This window comes from Phacochoerus africanus, chromosome X (genome assembly GCF_016906955.1).
Source record: "Phacochoerus africanus isolate WHEZ1 chromosome X, ROS_Pafr_v1, whole genome shotgun sequence".
Lineage (NCBI taxonomy): Eukaryota > Metazoa > Chordata > Mammalia > Artiodactyla > Suidae > Phacochoerus > Phacochoerus africanus.
The window spans coordinates 22,847,145-22,862,728 of NC_062560.1; the positions used below are offsets into that span (position 1 = coordinate 22,847,145).

The following is a 15,584-nucleotide window of genomic DNA, read 5'->3' on the forward strand; positions in this document are numbered from 1 at the left end:
AAAGAAAGCACATTGTGGTGGGAGTAAGGATCTGTCCTCTGAGGTTGCAAGACTGATCTTTCAGGCTCTTAAACTTAAAGGAAAGTGAGATAGGGAGTTCCTGTTGTGGCTCAGCAGGTTACCAACCCCACTAGAATCCATGAGGATGCGGGTTTGATCCCTGGCCTTGATCATTGGGTTAAGGATCTGGTGTTGCTGTGAGCTGTGGTGTGGGCTGGCAGCTGCAGCTTCAATTCAACCCTAGCCTGGGAACTTCCATTTGCCAAGGGTACGGCCCTTAAAAAAGAAAGAAAGAAAGAAAAAGTGAGATCAAGAGTAAACTCTAGGAGTTCCTGTCGTGGCGCAGTGGTTAATGAATCCGACTAGGAACCATGAGGTTGCGGGTTCGGTCCCTGCCCTTGCTCAGTGGGTTAACGATCCGGCGTTGCCGTGAGCTGTGGTGTAGGTCGCAGACGCGGCTCGGATCCCGAGTTGCTGTGGCTCTGGCGTAGGCCGGTGGCTACAGCTCCGATTCAACCCCTAGCCTGGGAACCTCCATATGCCGCGGGAGCAGCCCAAGAAATAGCAACAATAACAACAACAACAACAACAACAAAAAAGACAAAAGACAAAAAAAAAAAAAAGAGTAAACTCTAGCTCTGACCTGGGGTGGGGTGCTCTCTGCCAGGCCTGGGAGAGTTTCCGCTCTGACAGGGGCCCCCAGTGCACTATGGGGGCCTTGCTCTATGCTCAGGCATCTGGCCCAGGGTGCCAAGTGGGAGCTGAAATCCAGCCCAAGCCCCACTTGCCAAACTGTGGGCCCCAGCACAGGGCTTTATGCTCCTAGAGGAAGGGATGGGTGCCTTTAAAAATCTGCATTAGTGTGTTATAGGGGCAGTCCTAGCTCCGGGTGGTGGGACAGAGGAGAGAGGCTGGAACGCCTCTATGTGAAGCCTTGTGACAACTCAGATGGAAGGGTGCTTCCTCCCCTACCCTCTAAGGCAGGAAGGAGCCCAGCCCTCTCCCAGGTCTGCCTGAGACAGCAGTTTGCCCTTTTATTACATAACCACATGGAAAGGGCAAGGTGGCATTGACTTTGTTACTGTTTCCTCTGCCAAGTCTTTTTATGTCCTAAAGTGCAGGTTAGGAACTCCAGGATCATTGCTGGGACTTTGAAAATTGCTTAGAAAGAGCCCTTCATGTCTAGAGAGGGTGCAGAGAGGGAGGGGAGAGGGGAAAAAAAGGAGACCCAGTTCTCTCCGACTGCAAACTGCCAGTTTCCTTTCTAGAGTGACTAACTCATTGGGTCTTTTGTTCCTTGCGTGGGGAGCATGTTCAACAAATAGAAAACCGGATGAGGTTGTTTGCAGAAATGCTTTGAAGGTGCCAGACCCTCTGCTGTAATAGCAGTGCAGGCCGTGTTTTCCACTGTCTGGAACCACATACACCAAAAACAGGCAGCAGGTCCGACCAGAAGGAGCTGCTTGGGCGCGGAGGCCCTCAGTCTGCTCTTCCCGGGGCACCTCCTCCACGACGGCGGCGGCGGCGAGTGGGCAGTGAAGGATGTGTCAGCAGCAGCATGGGTGGAGTCCCCATGCCCTCTGGGACAGGAAAAAAACGAAAGTGCATGCCAGAGAATGTGGAGTTTCAAGCCATAAAGGTGGTCACTAAAACCACTTTTTTAAAAGCACCAAAGAGAACAACAACAACAAAGAACCGTGTCATGGTGAGCTGATTTTCTCCCTCGGTGGCAGATGCTTTGCTTCTCCACTCCCAACTCTCTGCATTTTCATGCGCGGCGCCCGACCCCCCTCCCCTCCCCGCCCCCCCCCCCCCCCCCGCCCCCAACTTCAACAGTCGGCAAGGGCGGCTCAGCCCTGAGATGTAATCTGGATGCCATTGCAACTCCAAAGTGCCCTAGCTCCTCAGGCGTGGGGACTCCAGCGTAGGTGTTCCCTCTGGTCACCCGGTGTCCCCCAGCAGGATGATGTTCCAGCGGCCCGCAGTGGCAGCTTGCTTGATAACACCAAGTGGCTTCCTTCTCTCCCCTTCCTGTGCTAGCTTCCCCACTGCCCAACCCCCAAGTGTCCGGAACTCTCCCAAATCAACTTCTTACTCTGCAACCCATGTACCGAGGTCAGTGGCTGCTGCTGGGGGAGCCCCCACTAAGACATCCTCCTACCTGTACCTGTTCTATTGAAACTTGCTCTCTTCCCCTGTTTAACAGGTTTCGCTTCCCTCTAAACTGTTTATCCTCAAATTCAGCACCAAGTTGGAGCGGCTCCTCCATCCAATTGGTATGTTCAATACAGGCATATCCACATTTTAAAAAATCCTTCTGTGATTCTAAGGCACTTTCTTTGGTAGATGGGAATTTTCTATATTAGATATTTGTTCTGATATCTGAATCATAGACAGGCTTTCACTTGGCAAATGTCTTCTCTGATCGTTTACCAGGGGAGGGCCATGTTTTAAATATATTAGGGAAATTTAGAACTCAAATGAATTCTTTTGTGAGTCCTTTCATTTAAAAAGCCCATGTGGGAGTTCCCACTGTGGCTCAGTGGTCAACGAATCAACTAGGAACCATGAGGTTACGAACCCCACTAGAATCCATGAGGATGCGGGTTTGATCCCTGGCCTCGCTCAGTGGGTTAAGGATCCGGCGTTGCCGTGAGCTATGGTGTAGGTCACAGAGGTGACACAGATCCCGCATTGCTGTGGCTCTGGCATAGGCTGGTGGCTACAGCTCTGATTGGATCCCTTGCCTGGGAACCTCCACATGCCATGGGTGCGGCCCTAGAAAAGACAAAAAAATTAAACAATTAAAAAAAAAATAAAAAGCCCATGTTACTTGAACCCAGAAATTCAGTTTCTGGGCACTTACTGAAATAAACTCAATTAGGAAATCTAAAAAATAAAGCCCACATTTACCTTTATGAATTTTCACATATTGTGTTTCCTTAAAGTGAACTATACTCACTTTGCTTTAAACAGGATTTCACCTATAAGTCTCTCCCCTCTTTTTATGCTATTTATATGAGTGCTATTTAGGCCATTACCAAGCAACTAATACAGATCTATCTGAAATACAATATCGATGGTACAGAGCCTACAGGGAATTATTTGTGTTTCCCGGCATCGCTTTAGGATTACCGTAATATTTCTTTTTTTTGTCATGAGTTTATTGAGGAATGCTGGGTAAGTCTCTCTGACACTGCATTCTTCAGTTTTTAAAACTAATTAAATGTTAATTAATATTTGCAGTTATATGAACTAAAGAAAGAATGTGACTGTATCTCTCTTTTAGAAGCAAAATATTAGGGCTTATTTCCATGTAAAACAGTGTGTATATAGAGAAAATGAGAAGTCAAAGAAGTAGAAGAAAAAACATCTATATTTCTCATGCATGCAGGAAACTCAACATTACATTAGTGTATTTTCTTCCACTCTTTCTATGTATAATTTTTATGTTTTCATTATCTTCATAGCATAAGCACATTCTATGTTATTTTCTCTTGTTGGACATCAGATATCATCTTAATAGCAACATGAAATTCTAGTGGGTAGATAAGCCATAGTTTACTTATCTAGTTACCTATGTTCAGACACTTTTTGCCTATTTTTGCCATTATACATAATGGGCAGCAGGATTTGGTGTACATTGTAGTATGTTTTCTCAGTTTTTTTTCCTCCAGCATTTGTTAATCTTCATTCATGATGGGTAGCTCCCATGCTACATAGATAATGGGTTTCTATACCTTTCTTCCATACATATTGAGTTCCTGGTCTTTGCTGGGCATCTTTGGGGAACCAAAGATGAATAAGTCACAGCACTTATCTGCAAGGAGCTTGGCATGTGGAAGAGGAACACAGACAGAAATAACAGCAACCTAGGAAGAGTTCTACACAGGGTATGAGAGCTCTGCCCAAGGTATTGTGAAAGCCCAGAGGAGCAAGTCTAACTTGAGCCAGGAAAGGGTTTTAGACACATGAATAAGATCCCAACAGACAGCACAGATAAAGACAATAAATCAGGGTAATGTGATAGCAATGGGAGGAAGGCAACAATGGTAGATAGGGTGAATAGGGGAGGCCTCTCTGAAGAGGTAACATTTGAACTGAGACTTGAATAACAAGGGGTTTCCAGCCAGTCAAGGACCTGGTGGGAGAGTGCTTACGGCTAAGGAACAGCGAGCACTAAGGAGACTTCAGTTAACTTGGCTTATTCAAGGAAGAGCATGATGGGAATGCCATGAGTGAAAGGGAGCGTTGTTGACATCAGGCAATGGGAGAGGAAATGAAAATAGGTTAAAAAAGATTGTAGGGGAATTCCCATCGTGGCTCAGTGGTTAACGAATCCGACTAAGAACCATGAGGTTGCGGGTTCGGTCCCTGCCCTTGCTCAGTGGGTTAACGATCCGGCGTTGCCGTGAGCTGTGGTGTAGGCTGCAGACGCGGCTCGGATCCCGCGTTGCTGTGGTTGTGGCATAGACCGGCAGCTACAGCTCCGATTGGATCCCTAGCCTGGGAACCTCCATATGCCGCAGGAGTGGCCCTAGAAATAGCAAAAAGACCAAAAAGACCAAAAATAAAAAAAGATTGTAGGACTGATTTGAGAGCTCAGCTCATCTTGGAGAGCATAAATCAGTCGTGGTACTGATACATAAGGTTGCACGATTTTTTCGATGCTGCTGAGTAGCAGTGGAAGTAGAGAAGGTAGATGGTCGGATTGATATATGGTTGGAGATTTCAGAACAAGTGTAACAAAAAGATAGTGGGGCAGGAGTCCCCACTGTGGTGCAGTAGGTGAAGGATCTGGTGTTGTCTCTGCAGCGGCTTGGGTCACTGCGGAGGCACGGGTTTGACCCCTGGCCTGGTGCAGCGGGTTAGGGATCCAGCATTACCACAGCTGTAGTGTAGGTTGCAGCTGCAGCTTGGGTTTGGGTTCTGTCCCTAGCCTGGGAACTTCCATATGCCACAGGTGTGGCCAAAAAGAGAGTGGGATATACTGGGAATAGAGAGATTATAGTGTTGTGCTCTAAGAGCTAGGCTGGGTGAGTGGAAGATGAGAAGGTTGGGAAGAGGCAAGTGTGACACACAGGAAGAGAACAGAATGCTGGCAAATGGAGGTCTTAGAGGATTTACAGAACATATGTGATGGAAACAAGATAGGGTTTAATCCCGAGAGTAGAATACTGGAGTTTAAGAAAGCAGAGTTCAGACAGCTTTGGGTGCTACCAAAGTCCATTGCTGAGGTAAAATGGAGTTGATGGTTGAAGAAGTGATCAGAGAAGCGGGGTATAAGTTGGGTGTTGGGACTTCATCAAATTAAAAACTTTTGTGTTTAGAGTTCCTGCTGTGGCAAAATGGGTTAAGAATCCAACTGCAGCAGCTCCGGTTGCTGTGGAAGTGTGGGTTCAATCCCTGGCCCAGCATAGGTCGAAGCTGCAGCTCAGATTCAATCCTTGGCCTGGGAACTTCCATATGCCATGGGTGTGGCCATAAAAAGAATAAAAAATGTTGTGCTTCAAATGTCATCACTAAGAAAGTAAAAAGACTGGAGTTCCTGTTGTGGCTCAGAGGGTTAAGAACCTGACTAGCGTCGATGAAGATGTAGGTTTGATCCCTGGCCTTGCTCAGTGGGTTGAGGATCCAACATTGCTGCAGGCTGTGGCACAGGTCGTAGATGCGGCTTGGATCCTGCATTGCTGTGGCTGTGGAGTATGCCAGAGGCAGCAGCTCTGATTTGACCCCTAGGCTGGGAACTTCCATATGCCATAGATGTGACCCCAAAATGACAAAGAAAAAAAAGAGAAAGTAGAAGGACAACCTACACAATGGGAGAAAGTATTAAAACATAACTAACCCAGATAAAAAGGAATAGGCAAGGAATTTGAGTAGACATTTCTCCAAAGACAATATACAAATGGGCCATAAGCACATGAAAATATGTTCAACATCATTAGCCATAAAGGAAATGCAAACCAAAACCACAATGTGATATGACTTCACACCCACTAGGATGGTTATAATCAAGTAAGCAGATCATACGCAGGTGTTGGCAATATTGGAACCCACATTCATACACTGGTGATGGGAATGTAAAATTGTCTGGCTGCTTGAGAAAATACTTGGGCAGTTCCTAAAAATGTTAAAATTAGAGTTACCGTATGACCTCGCAATTTCACTCCTAGGTATATACCCAAAAGAAATGAAAGGATCGGTCCATAAGGAAACTTGTACACAGAAGTTCACAGCAGCATTATTCAATAGCCCAAAGTGGAAACCACCCAAACGTCCATTAACTGACAAATGGATACACATAATGTGGTGTACCCATACAGTACTGTGACACGGATGACCCTTGAAAGCGTCATGCTAAGTGATTGGAGACTGTTGCAAAAGACCACATATTCTATGATATGTGATTCTATTTACATAAAATGTCTGGAATAGTAAGTCTGTAGAGACAGAGAGTAGATTCGTGGCTGCTGAAAGTAAATTAGGGATTGGGAATAATAGGGAGTGACCAGAATTTTCTTAATGAAATACAACAGACTAGATCTTTACATCTCAGCTCAGGTACTATTTCCTCAGAGTGTCTTCCTTTATTAGGTCAAATTCCCCTCTCTTGGAATCTGTCCTTTGTCGCACCAAGCACAGGTGACGGCTTGCATTTCTTGGCCTCATGATTGGATGAATATTGGGCCCAGGATGTGGATACAGATTCATTTCATCTCCTGTACCTAGCACAGTGTCTGACACAGAGCAGATTTGTAGATGCCTGCTGAAAGAAGGAAGAAAGGAAGTTGGTAGGTTGGGGGCCAAAGTTCTCGGTGAAAAGACCAGAGAAAACTAGAGAGAAAGGAATAAAATGGGGGATGTGGATGAGGTCTCTAAAGTAAAGGTCTCCAGGACAATGTTTTTCGAACTGGGGGTTACAACACATTAGTGAGTATGTGAAAACGACATAACTAAGTTGTGGTCTGCATTTTAAAACATGAAATAGAAAACATCAGAGTGTTTTTCACATACCAAGAGTAAAAATTTTTGGAGTTCCCGCTGTGGCACAGTGCGTTAAGAATCTGACTGCCGCAGCTTGGGTCACTGCGAAGGCATGAGTTCCATCCCTGGCTGGGGAACTTCCACATGCTCTGGGTGCAGCCATTTAAGAAAAAGTAAAAATTTTCATGAGACTTTTGTTTCAATTATATACATATATACATATGTATATTATGTCAAGGTTTCACTGCGAGTTTAAAATAAAAAATTTAAGAGACACTCCTGTACGGTACCCGTTAGTTCAAATATTTCTTTTTTCTTTTTCTTTTTGTCTTTTTAGCTATTTCTTGGGCCGCTCCCGTGGCATATGGAGGTTCCCAGGCTAGGGGTCCAATCGGAGCTGTAGCCACCGGCCTACGCCAGAGCCACAGCAACGCAGGATCCGAGCCGCGTCTGCAACCTACACCACAGCTCACGGCAACGCCGGATCGTTAACCCACTGAGCAAGGGCAGGGACCGAACCCGCGACCTCATGGTTCCTAGTCGGATTCGTTAACCACTGTGCCACGACGGGAACTCCCAGTTCAAATATTTCTAAGTGTAACTGTTTCTGAAGCATTGATCATTCTAGTGTGTTGAGAATCACAGAAGACCTTTGACTAGAAGACCTTTGATAGTTGGCACTAGTAATAGCATAACATTTTAAAAAATTCATTTAAGTATAAAACATTAATTTCTTAAGCATAATTTGAACAGTAATGGAATTTCTTAAGTACCAATAAACATTAATTTGGTTTCTTAAGGACAAATTAAACAATGGTTGCAATCTATATTAAAATGTTGTTCAGTCTCTAAAAGTGTATCAACAATTATGATTATTTCTGATCATTTATGATTAAGAAACACAGGAAGCCAGTGTTTAGTGAAGACACAACATGTCCTTTATTTAAATTTTTTACGGTGAGTTATTTCAAGACAGTTTAATTCTAAGATTTCTTTCAGTGTTTGCAACATATCAAAGAAGCTTAACAATTATTTGAAGTGTGTGTGGTGGACAACACAGGGGCTCTGGAGCCAGTCAGGTCTGCAAGGAATCTTGGCTTAGTCACTTAATAGCTGTTCGACATTTGACAAATTGGTATGTTGGGGTCTTGGCTTCCTTGTCTGTAAAACAGAGAAAGTAATATTAGCTGAAACTTCATGAAATTGCCACTTGTAAAGGTCAAAAATGGTCAACTAGCAGCAATTTCATACGCTTCCCCTAATGATTACCTTACATGGTAGTTGTGAGGATCAAATAAGATAATATTTGCTTGATAGCGGACACAATGCTTTGATAAAGGTGAAAAACATTAACATTGTTGTTTAATTACCTCTTTTAAATTGGCAGAATATGCTTTGGTCCATTGCACATCATATACTTAATTTGTACCTTGCTTTAGTTCAGGAACAATTTAAGGAGACTGTTTTGTACAGAGTTGGTATTAAACAAATATTCGGATGCTAGTGAATTAATGTTTCTGCTTCGTTTTGGTTCCTTTGTTATTTATGAGCCATCATTTTGTACCTTACTAGAATTGAATGAAACACTAGAGAGCCAAATTTGGACTAATCTTTTTGAAAAGAGTTTGTATCAAAGTCTCCTTGTGTGCTTCTGTGACAGGTTCTTCCCTGCAAGCCAGCCCCCTGTAGTGGTACCTGGTGGATGCTTCACAGTTGGTCCTCTGGGAGTGAGGATGTATGGGTGAGGGTGGACCCAGCTTGTAGCGTTTGCCAATTTCCATGGTGTGACTACTTCCATCACTGCTGACTTCAGGCTACCAGCATGACATCATCACCAAATGCAGAGTTGGGAAGAGCTGAGTGCAGTGAACCCTTCTGAGCTAGAACCAGTTGGCTCCATCGCGCCCCTGGCCCTAAGACACAGTAACAACCCCACCTATAGGGCAGTGCTCTATGCGCTGGAACTGATAGCGTTTGTAAAATACTTGGTTTTTTTGTTTTGTTTTGTTTTGTTTTGTCTTTTTAGGGCCATGCCCAGGGCATGTGGAAGTTTCCAGGCTAGGGGTCGAATTGGAGCTGTAGCTGCTGGCCTATGCCATAGCCACAGCCATGCCAGATCGGAGCTGCTTCTGTGACCTACGCCATAGCTCACGGCAATGCCGGATCCTTTAGCCCACTGAGTGATGCTAGGGGTCAAACCCGCATCCTCATGGACACTAGTTGGGTTTGTTAACTGCCGAGCCATGACAGGAACTGCAAGATATTTGATTTATATTATGTTGCTAGTAAAGAACATTCACAATTACCGAACATTTTGGAAAAACACAACTAAAAGCAAGACTGTAAAAATGGAACAAAATAATTACAATATTTATTGCTATCCTAGATCTGTGTGACACCTTCTCATTAAATTGTTTTTCTTGATGAGACAACCTGCAGGGTTTTGCCCTTCCTTTTTGACTTTGTCAACATATTATTTTAATGGGTAAAATACTAAGTAAGCATTCACTAGAAAAAAGTACTATGTAATTTTATTTATTGACTTTCTTGATGATCTTATTGACTCAGATGTTTGGAAACTCCTTTTTAAAATTTTTTTATTGAAATATAGTTGATTTACAATGTTGTGCCAAGTACAGCAACATGATACAATCATGTATATATATAAAATACACACACATTCTTTTGATTGTATTATCTTCCATCATGGTCTATCCCAAGAGATTGTGTATAGTTCCCTGTGCTATATAGTAGGAGCTCATTGCTTATCCATTCTAAAAGTAATAGTTTGCATCTACTAGCCCCAAACTCCCCATCCATCCCACTCACTCCCCCTTCCCCCTTGGCAACCACAAGTTTGTTCTCTGTGTCTCTTTCTGTTCTGTAGATAAGTTCATTCGTGCCATATTTTAAATTCCACATATAAGTGATATATCATATGATATTTGTCCTCTTTCTGGCTTATTTCACTTAGTATAATAATCTCTATATTTTATTTTTTTTGTTATTTATTTATTTATTTATTTTTGTCTTTTAGGGCCATACCTGCGGCATATGGAAGTTCCCAGTCTAAGGGTTGAATCAGAGCTACAGCTGCCAGCTTACACCACAGTCAGAGTAATGCAGGATCCAAGCTGCATCTGCGACCTTCACCACAGCTCACAGCAACGCCAGATCCTCAACTCACTGAGCAAGGCCAGAGATTGAACTCGCATCCTCATGGATGCTAGTCAGGTTCCTTACTGCTGAGCCACAACGTGAACTCCTGCACCGTATTTTAGATTCCACATATAGGTGATATCCTGTGGTATTTGTCTTTTTTTTCCTGACTTTCACTTAGTTTGAGAATCTCTAGTTGCATCCATGTTGCTGAAAGTGTCATTATTTCATTCTTTTTTATGGCTTAGTAGTGTTTCATTATATATATGTACTACATCCTCTGTAAAATTTTTATATTAATTTTTTTAAGTATAGTTGATTTACAATGTTGTGCCAATTTCTGAAGTCATACATATATATTTTTTTACTTATTATTTTCCATCATGGTCTATCCCAGGAGATTGGATATAGTTCCCTGTGCTATACATTAGGACCACATTGCCTATCCATTCAAAATGTAAAAGTTTCCATCTACTAACCCCAAACTACCAGTCCATACCACTCCCCACCCCCCTCCTCCTTGGCAACCACAAGTTTGTTCTCTATGTCTGTGAATCTGTTTGTTTTGCAGATAGGTTCATTTGTGCCATATTTTAGATTCCACATATGTGATATCATATGGTATTTGTCCTTCTCTTTCTGACTTACTTCACTTAGTAGGATAATATCTAGTTGCATCCACATTGCTATGAATGGCATTATTTTGTTCTTTTTTATGGCTGAGTAGTATTCCATTGTATATATATGTACCATATCTTCTTAATCCAGACATCTGTTGATGGGCATTTAGGTTGTTTACGTATCTTGGCTATTGTAAACAGTGCTGTTATGAACATAAGGGTGAATGTATCTTTTTGAATTATAGTTTTGTCTGGATATATATCCAGGAGTGGGATTGCTGGATCATATGGTAGTCCTATTCTTAGTTTTCTGAGGAACCTCCATACTGTTTTCCATAGCGGTTGTACCAGGGAAACTCCTTTTTGGTGGGATTGTAAAAGCAAAGATGAAATATTTTTTTAAATGTGAAGAAATGTGAGGGAGTTACTTTTGTGGCCCAGCAGGTTACCAACCTGACAAGTATCCATGAGAATGCAGGTTCAATCCCTGGCCTTGCTCAGGGGGTTAAGGATCCAGCGTTTCCATGAGCTGTGGTGTAGATCACAAATGTAATTCAGATCTGGTGTGGCTGTGGCTGTGGTGTAGGCCAGCAGCTGCAGCTCTGATTCCACCCCTAGCTTGGGAACTTCCATGTGCCACAGGTGCAGCCCTGAAAAGCAAAAATAAATAGATGATAGATAGATAAAGAAAGGGTGGAGCCCAGTGTTGCTAGACTTGGAAATTGTTCCATGTTCCAAATGAACTTCACATGTCCTGCTGAACCTTAACGTAGGTGAAAATAAGCATCTGATTTTCCAAGAATGCAAGCACAATATAAATTGAAGGATGCTTGCATTTAGTTTTGCTTAGACTTTTCCAAGAGTTGTTCACCATGTTGGGAAGTCATAGCAACATAGGCAGTACTGCTTTTGTAATTTGAATGACCACTAACATACACCCGTATTGGTCTGTGTCTTGAGCTGTCACTCACAGTGATATTATGATTAGTATAAGCATCTGGCAATTTTATTTTGTCTTCTAGTGTGGCCATGCCTGAGGGTTTACATTGTGAGGTGCATGCTACTTCAGTATAAATTATTTTCCTTTTATTTCTCCTTTCTCCTAGGTCATGATGTTGATTTTTTTACAATGATGGTAGGGCTTTGTGGTACCACCTATGCATGTCATTTCAAACCAATACAAGAGGACTACTAAATATATGTTATAAAAGGGATCCATACATCTGAGACTACAGATCTAGATAACTAATCCTTAACGTAATAGGATAATAGCCACTTGTTTCCCAGGCTCCCAGCATATCTGTCTACCATCTGACACCAGAGTGTTATATCATATTCCCTTAGCTTCAAGACGGTAAGAGATTGTTCATCTCTGCCTCAGTCACTACCATTGGTGGTCTAAAATAGCAATTTTTTCCATTTTCTTGATCAATGCTGACAGTTTGGTCATTTGTTCCTTGGAACATTTGGTACCTTCTTGGAAAAAGACGTAATCAAACAGCCCACTGGATCAAACCTTAAGGCAGTTATAAAATGAAGTGAACCTAAATCTCCTTGGGTTTCGAATTTTCCTTTGAGGAATTTGGAGGCAAGCATTAACAAGCACATCTATTTCGTCTCATGCCATACACACTGGCAATAAACACCCTGGTAAGAAAATAAGCAGTTAGAGCTATACCCACAGTCACAAAAAATAACTATATACTTTGGGCTGGATTCAAATATGAACCTACAGATCATGTTGTCAACACAGTGAAAGAGGGGAAAAAAATGCATCATCAGTGAATAAACGTGTAATGAATATGCAGGGCTAACCTTTGGCAAGATTGCAAAGTGGCTGGCATTTGTTTCCAGCGCTTTCATCTCCTTTCCTCGGTGCCCTTTTCTTCCCTCAGCTCCTCCCACAACCACAGGCCTAAGGCTCTCAATCAGCATAGAATTAGCTAGTTTCTTGGAGTATGCCAAGCACCTTGCGGTAGCCATGAGCACATCTTCTTGGGATTCGACAGAGTCCCCCTGACAGAAGGAAAGGGGCCGAATGAACTTTATTTTTCTTACTGGGTCTAGAATCTCTTTAAAGCAGATGGGCTCCTTTTAGAGATCAGGACAGCTGTTATCTTAGACAAGAAGTGACTGGGAAGGGCCATGAAGTCTTCTAGGGAACTGGTAATATTGTACTTCTTTTTTTTTTATTGTGGCAAAAAAAATACATATCATAATACTTACTACCTTAACTGCTTCTAAGTGTACTGTTCAATACCGCTAAATATAGTCACGTTGTTGTGAGTCAGGTCTCTAGAACTTTTTTATCTTAAAAAACTGAAACCTGTACCCATTAAAAAACAACCCTTGGAGTTCCCATCATGGCTCAGTGGTTAACAAATCTGACTAGTATCCATGGGGACGTGGGTTCACTCCCTGGCCTCCCTCAGTGGGTTAAGGATCCAGCATTGCCATGAGCTGTGGAGTAGGTTCCAGACACGGCTCAGATCTGGTGTTGCTGTGGCTGTGGTGTAGGGCAGCAGCTATAGCTCTGATTAGACCCCTGGCCTGGGAACTTCCATATACCTCAGGTGTGGCCCTAAAAAAAAAAAAAAAAAAAAAAAAACCCCACACAACTCTCCCTTTGTCCTCCCCTCCAGCCTCTGGTAACCACCATTCTAGTTTCTGCTCTGTGAATTTCACTTCTCTAGGTACTGCATGTAAGTGGAATCATACGTCTTTTTGTGACTGGCTTATTTCACTTAGCATAATGACCTCAAGGTTCATCCATGTTGTAACAGGTGGCAGGATTTCCTTCCCAATATTATGCTTCTTTTTCTCCCCCCATTTTTTTTTCTACTGCACCTGTGGCGTGTGGAAGTTCCCAGGCCTGGCATCAAACCTGAGCCACAGCAATGACCCAAACCACTGCAGTGACAATACTGAATCCTTAATCCATTGCACCTCAAGGGAACTCCCCAATGTTATGTTTTTTGGTCTGAGTGCTGATTACCTGAGTATGTTCATTTGGGGAAAATTCATCTAGCTGTGCACTTATTGACACTTTTTTTTTTTTGTCTTTTTAGGACTGTACCTGAGGAATATGGAGGTTCCCAGGCTAAGGGTTGAATCAGAGCTACAGCTGCTGGCCTACACCACAGCCACAGACACTCCAGATCTGAGCCGTATTTGCAACCTACACCACAGCTTATGGCAACACCAGATCTTTAACCTGAGCGAGGCCAGTGATTGAACCTGCATCCTCATGGATGCTCGTCAGATTCGTTTCTGCTGAGCCACAAGGGGAACTCAGACACACTTCTGTTATACTTCCAAAGAAAGAATTTGTTTTTAAAAGGTACATGGAGATAAAATTTTAAAATCATTACTGTCATTTCTCCTTAGGTATTAGTAACTAGCATTACTATTTCCTAGAGATGTTTTAGAAGTACCGCTTAGAGAAGGCTGTGCTTAATTCAAAGGAGTATTTGCTGAGGATAGAATATCAGGAGAAATGTCTTCAGATAAGCCCTCTTCAAATCTTACCTGATGTGTAGCTCTGAGGCCGTTTATGCAGAAGCCTGGTGCTGCCCATCACAATCCAAAATCACTAAAAATTAATACCCCCTAAATTAGAGCAGAAGATGAAGAAATAACAGTTCTAAAGAAGAGAGGGAAATTGGAAAGAAAGCCTATTAAAATAAAATTTGGGGAGAAAGAACAAAAAAGTTGAAGAGAATTATGCAGGGTTGCTAGATTTAGCAAAAAACAAAACAAAAACAAAATAATCAACACAGGACATCCAGTGAGATTTGAATTTCAGATAATGAACAAGTAAGTTTTTAAAGTATAAGTATGTTTCAGATAGTACATGAAAAATACCTGTACTAAAAATATGTTTCTTATTTATCTAAACTTCAGATTTCCCTGAGTGTCTTGTACTTCGCAACCCTAGATGCAAGGGAAGTAAGAGGGAGATACAATCATAGGAAACATGAAATGAATCTTTTCAACACAGGGAACCACCCCCAAACCAGACTGTCTGACAGGTACATAATATTAGTTAACAGTCCTTGCCCTCCAGGAGGGAGAGAACTTTCCACTGGGAATAGGGTGGTGTTGTTGTTGTTGTTTTCCTTTTTTTTGCCACCCCATGGCATATGGACTTCCCAGGCCAGGGTTCAGATCTGAGCTGCAGTTGTGACCCCTGCTGCAGCTGTGGCTCTGCCGGATCCTTTAACCTACTGTACCGGGCTGGGGATCCAACCTGTGTCTTAAAGCTGCAGAAACGCCACCCATCCCGTTGCACCACAGTGGGAACTCCACTGTGAATAAGTTTGATTTTGCAATTAATAAAAAATTAGGGGCTGTTTCTTGCATGTCTTGATAGGCGTCCAGAGTTTAAATCAAATCCTGTTACATTCACTGTTTCCCACAAAGCTGGGTGACAGAAACAGCCTAGGATAGCAGCATGTGGGCTGCAGGCAGGAAGGGCAAAGGACTTCCGAAAGGCCTCGTGCATGGCAGTGACTTATAGTCAGTTTTCATCTGAAGAAATCCTTGATGTGTATAAATGAGTTACCATTAAAAGTACTATATTCGTCCTCATGGGGAAAACCAAACTCAACAGTCCACCCTCCCGTATTCATCAAAGCAAAAGCGTCCCAGATTCACTCAAGGTGCATGAAGGCAGTGGTTCTGAAAGGGTCGGCCTTGCCACACAGTTTCTGATTCCCTTTGAAGCCCTGAAGTTTAAACTCTTCTAATTCTGAGTCAATAGAAGGGATAATCAGGCTGGATCAATGAAAGCTGAGACTCATTGTTTAAAAGAACTAA

At 42.8% G+C, this 15,584-nt stretch overlaps 1 protein-coding gene across 1 annotated transcript in view; it reads left to right on the forward strand.

The window, feature by feature from the left end:
• The first annotated feature begins 1,283 nt into the window (after positions 1-1,283).
• Positions 1,284-15,584, forward strand: part of PDK3 (pyruvate dehydrogenase kinase 3) — a 114,318-nt gene continuing 100,017 nt past the window's right edge. The window contains exons 1-2 of the mRNA XM_047763959.1: positions 1,284-1,705; positions 2,207-2,276. Coding sequence (XP_047619915.1) covers positions 1,559-1,705; positions 2,207-2,276 — 217 coding nt within the window. The 5' untranslated portion in view covers positions 1,284-1,558. The remainder of the gene's footprint in view (positions 1,706-2,206; positions 2,277-15,584) is intronic.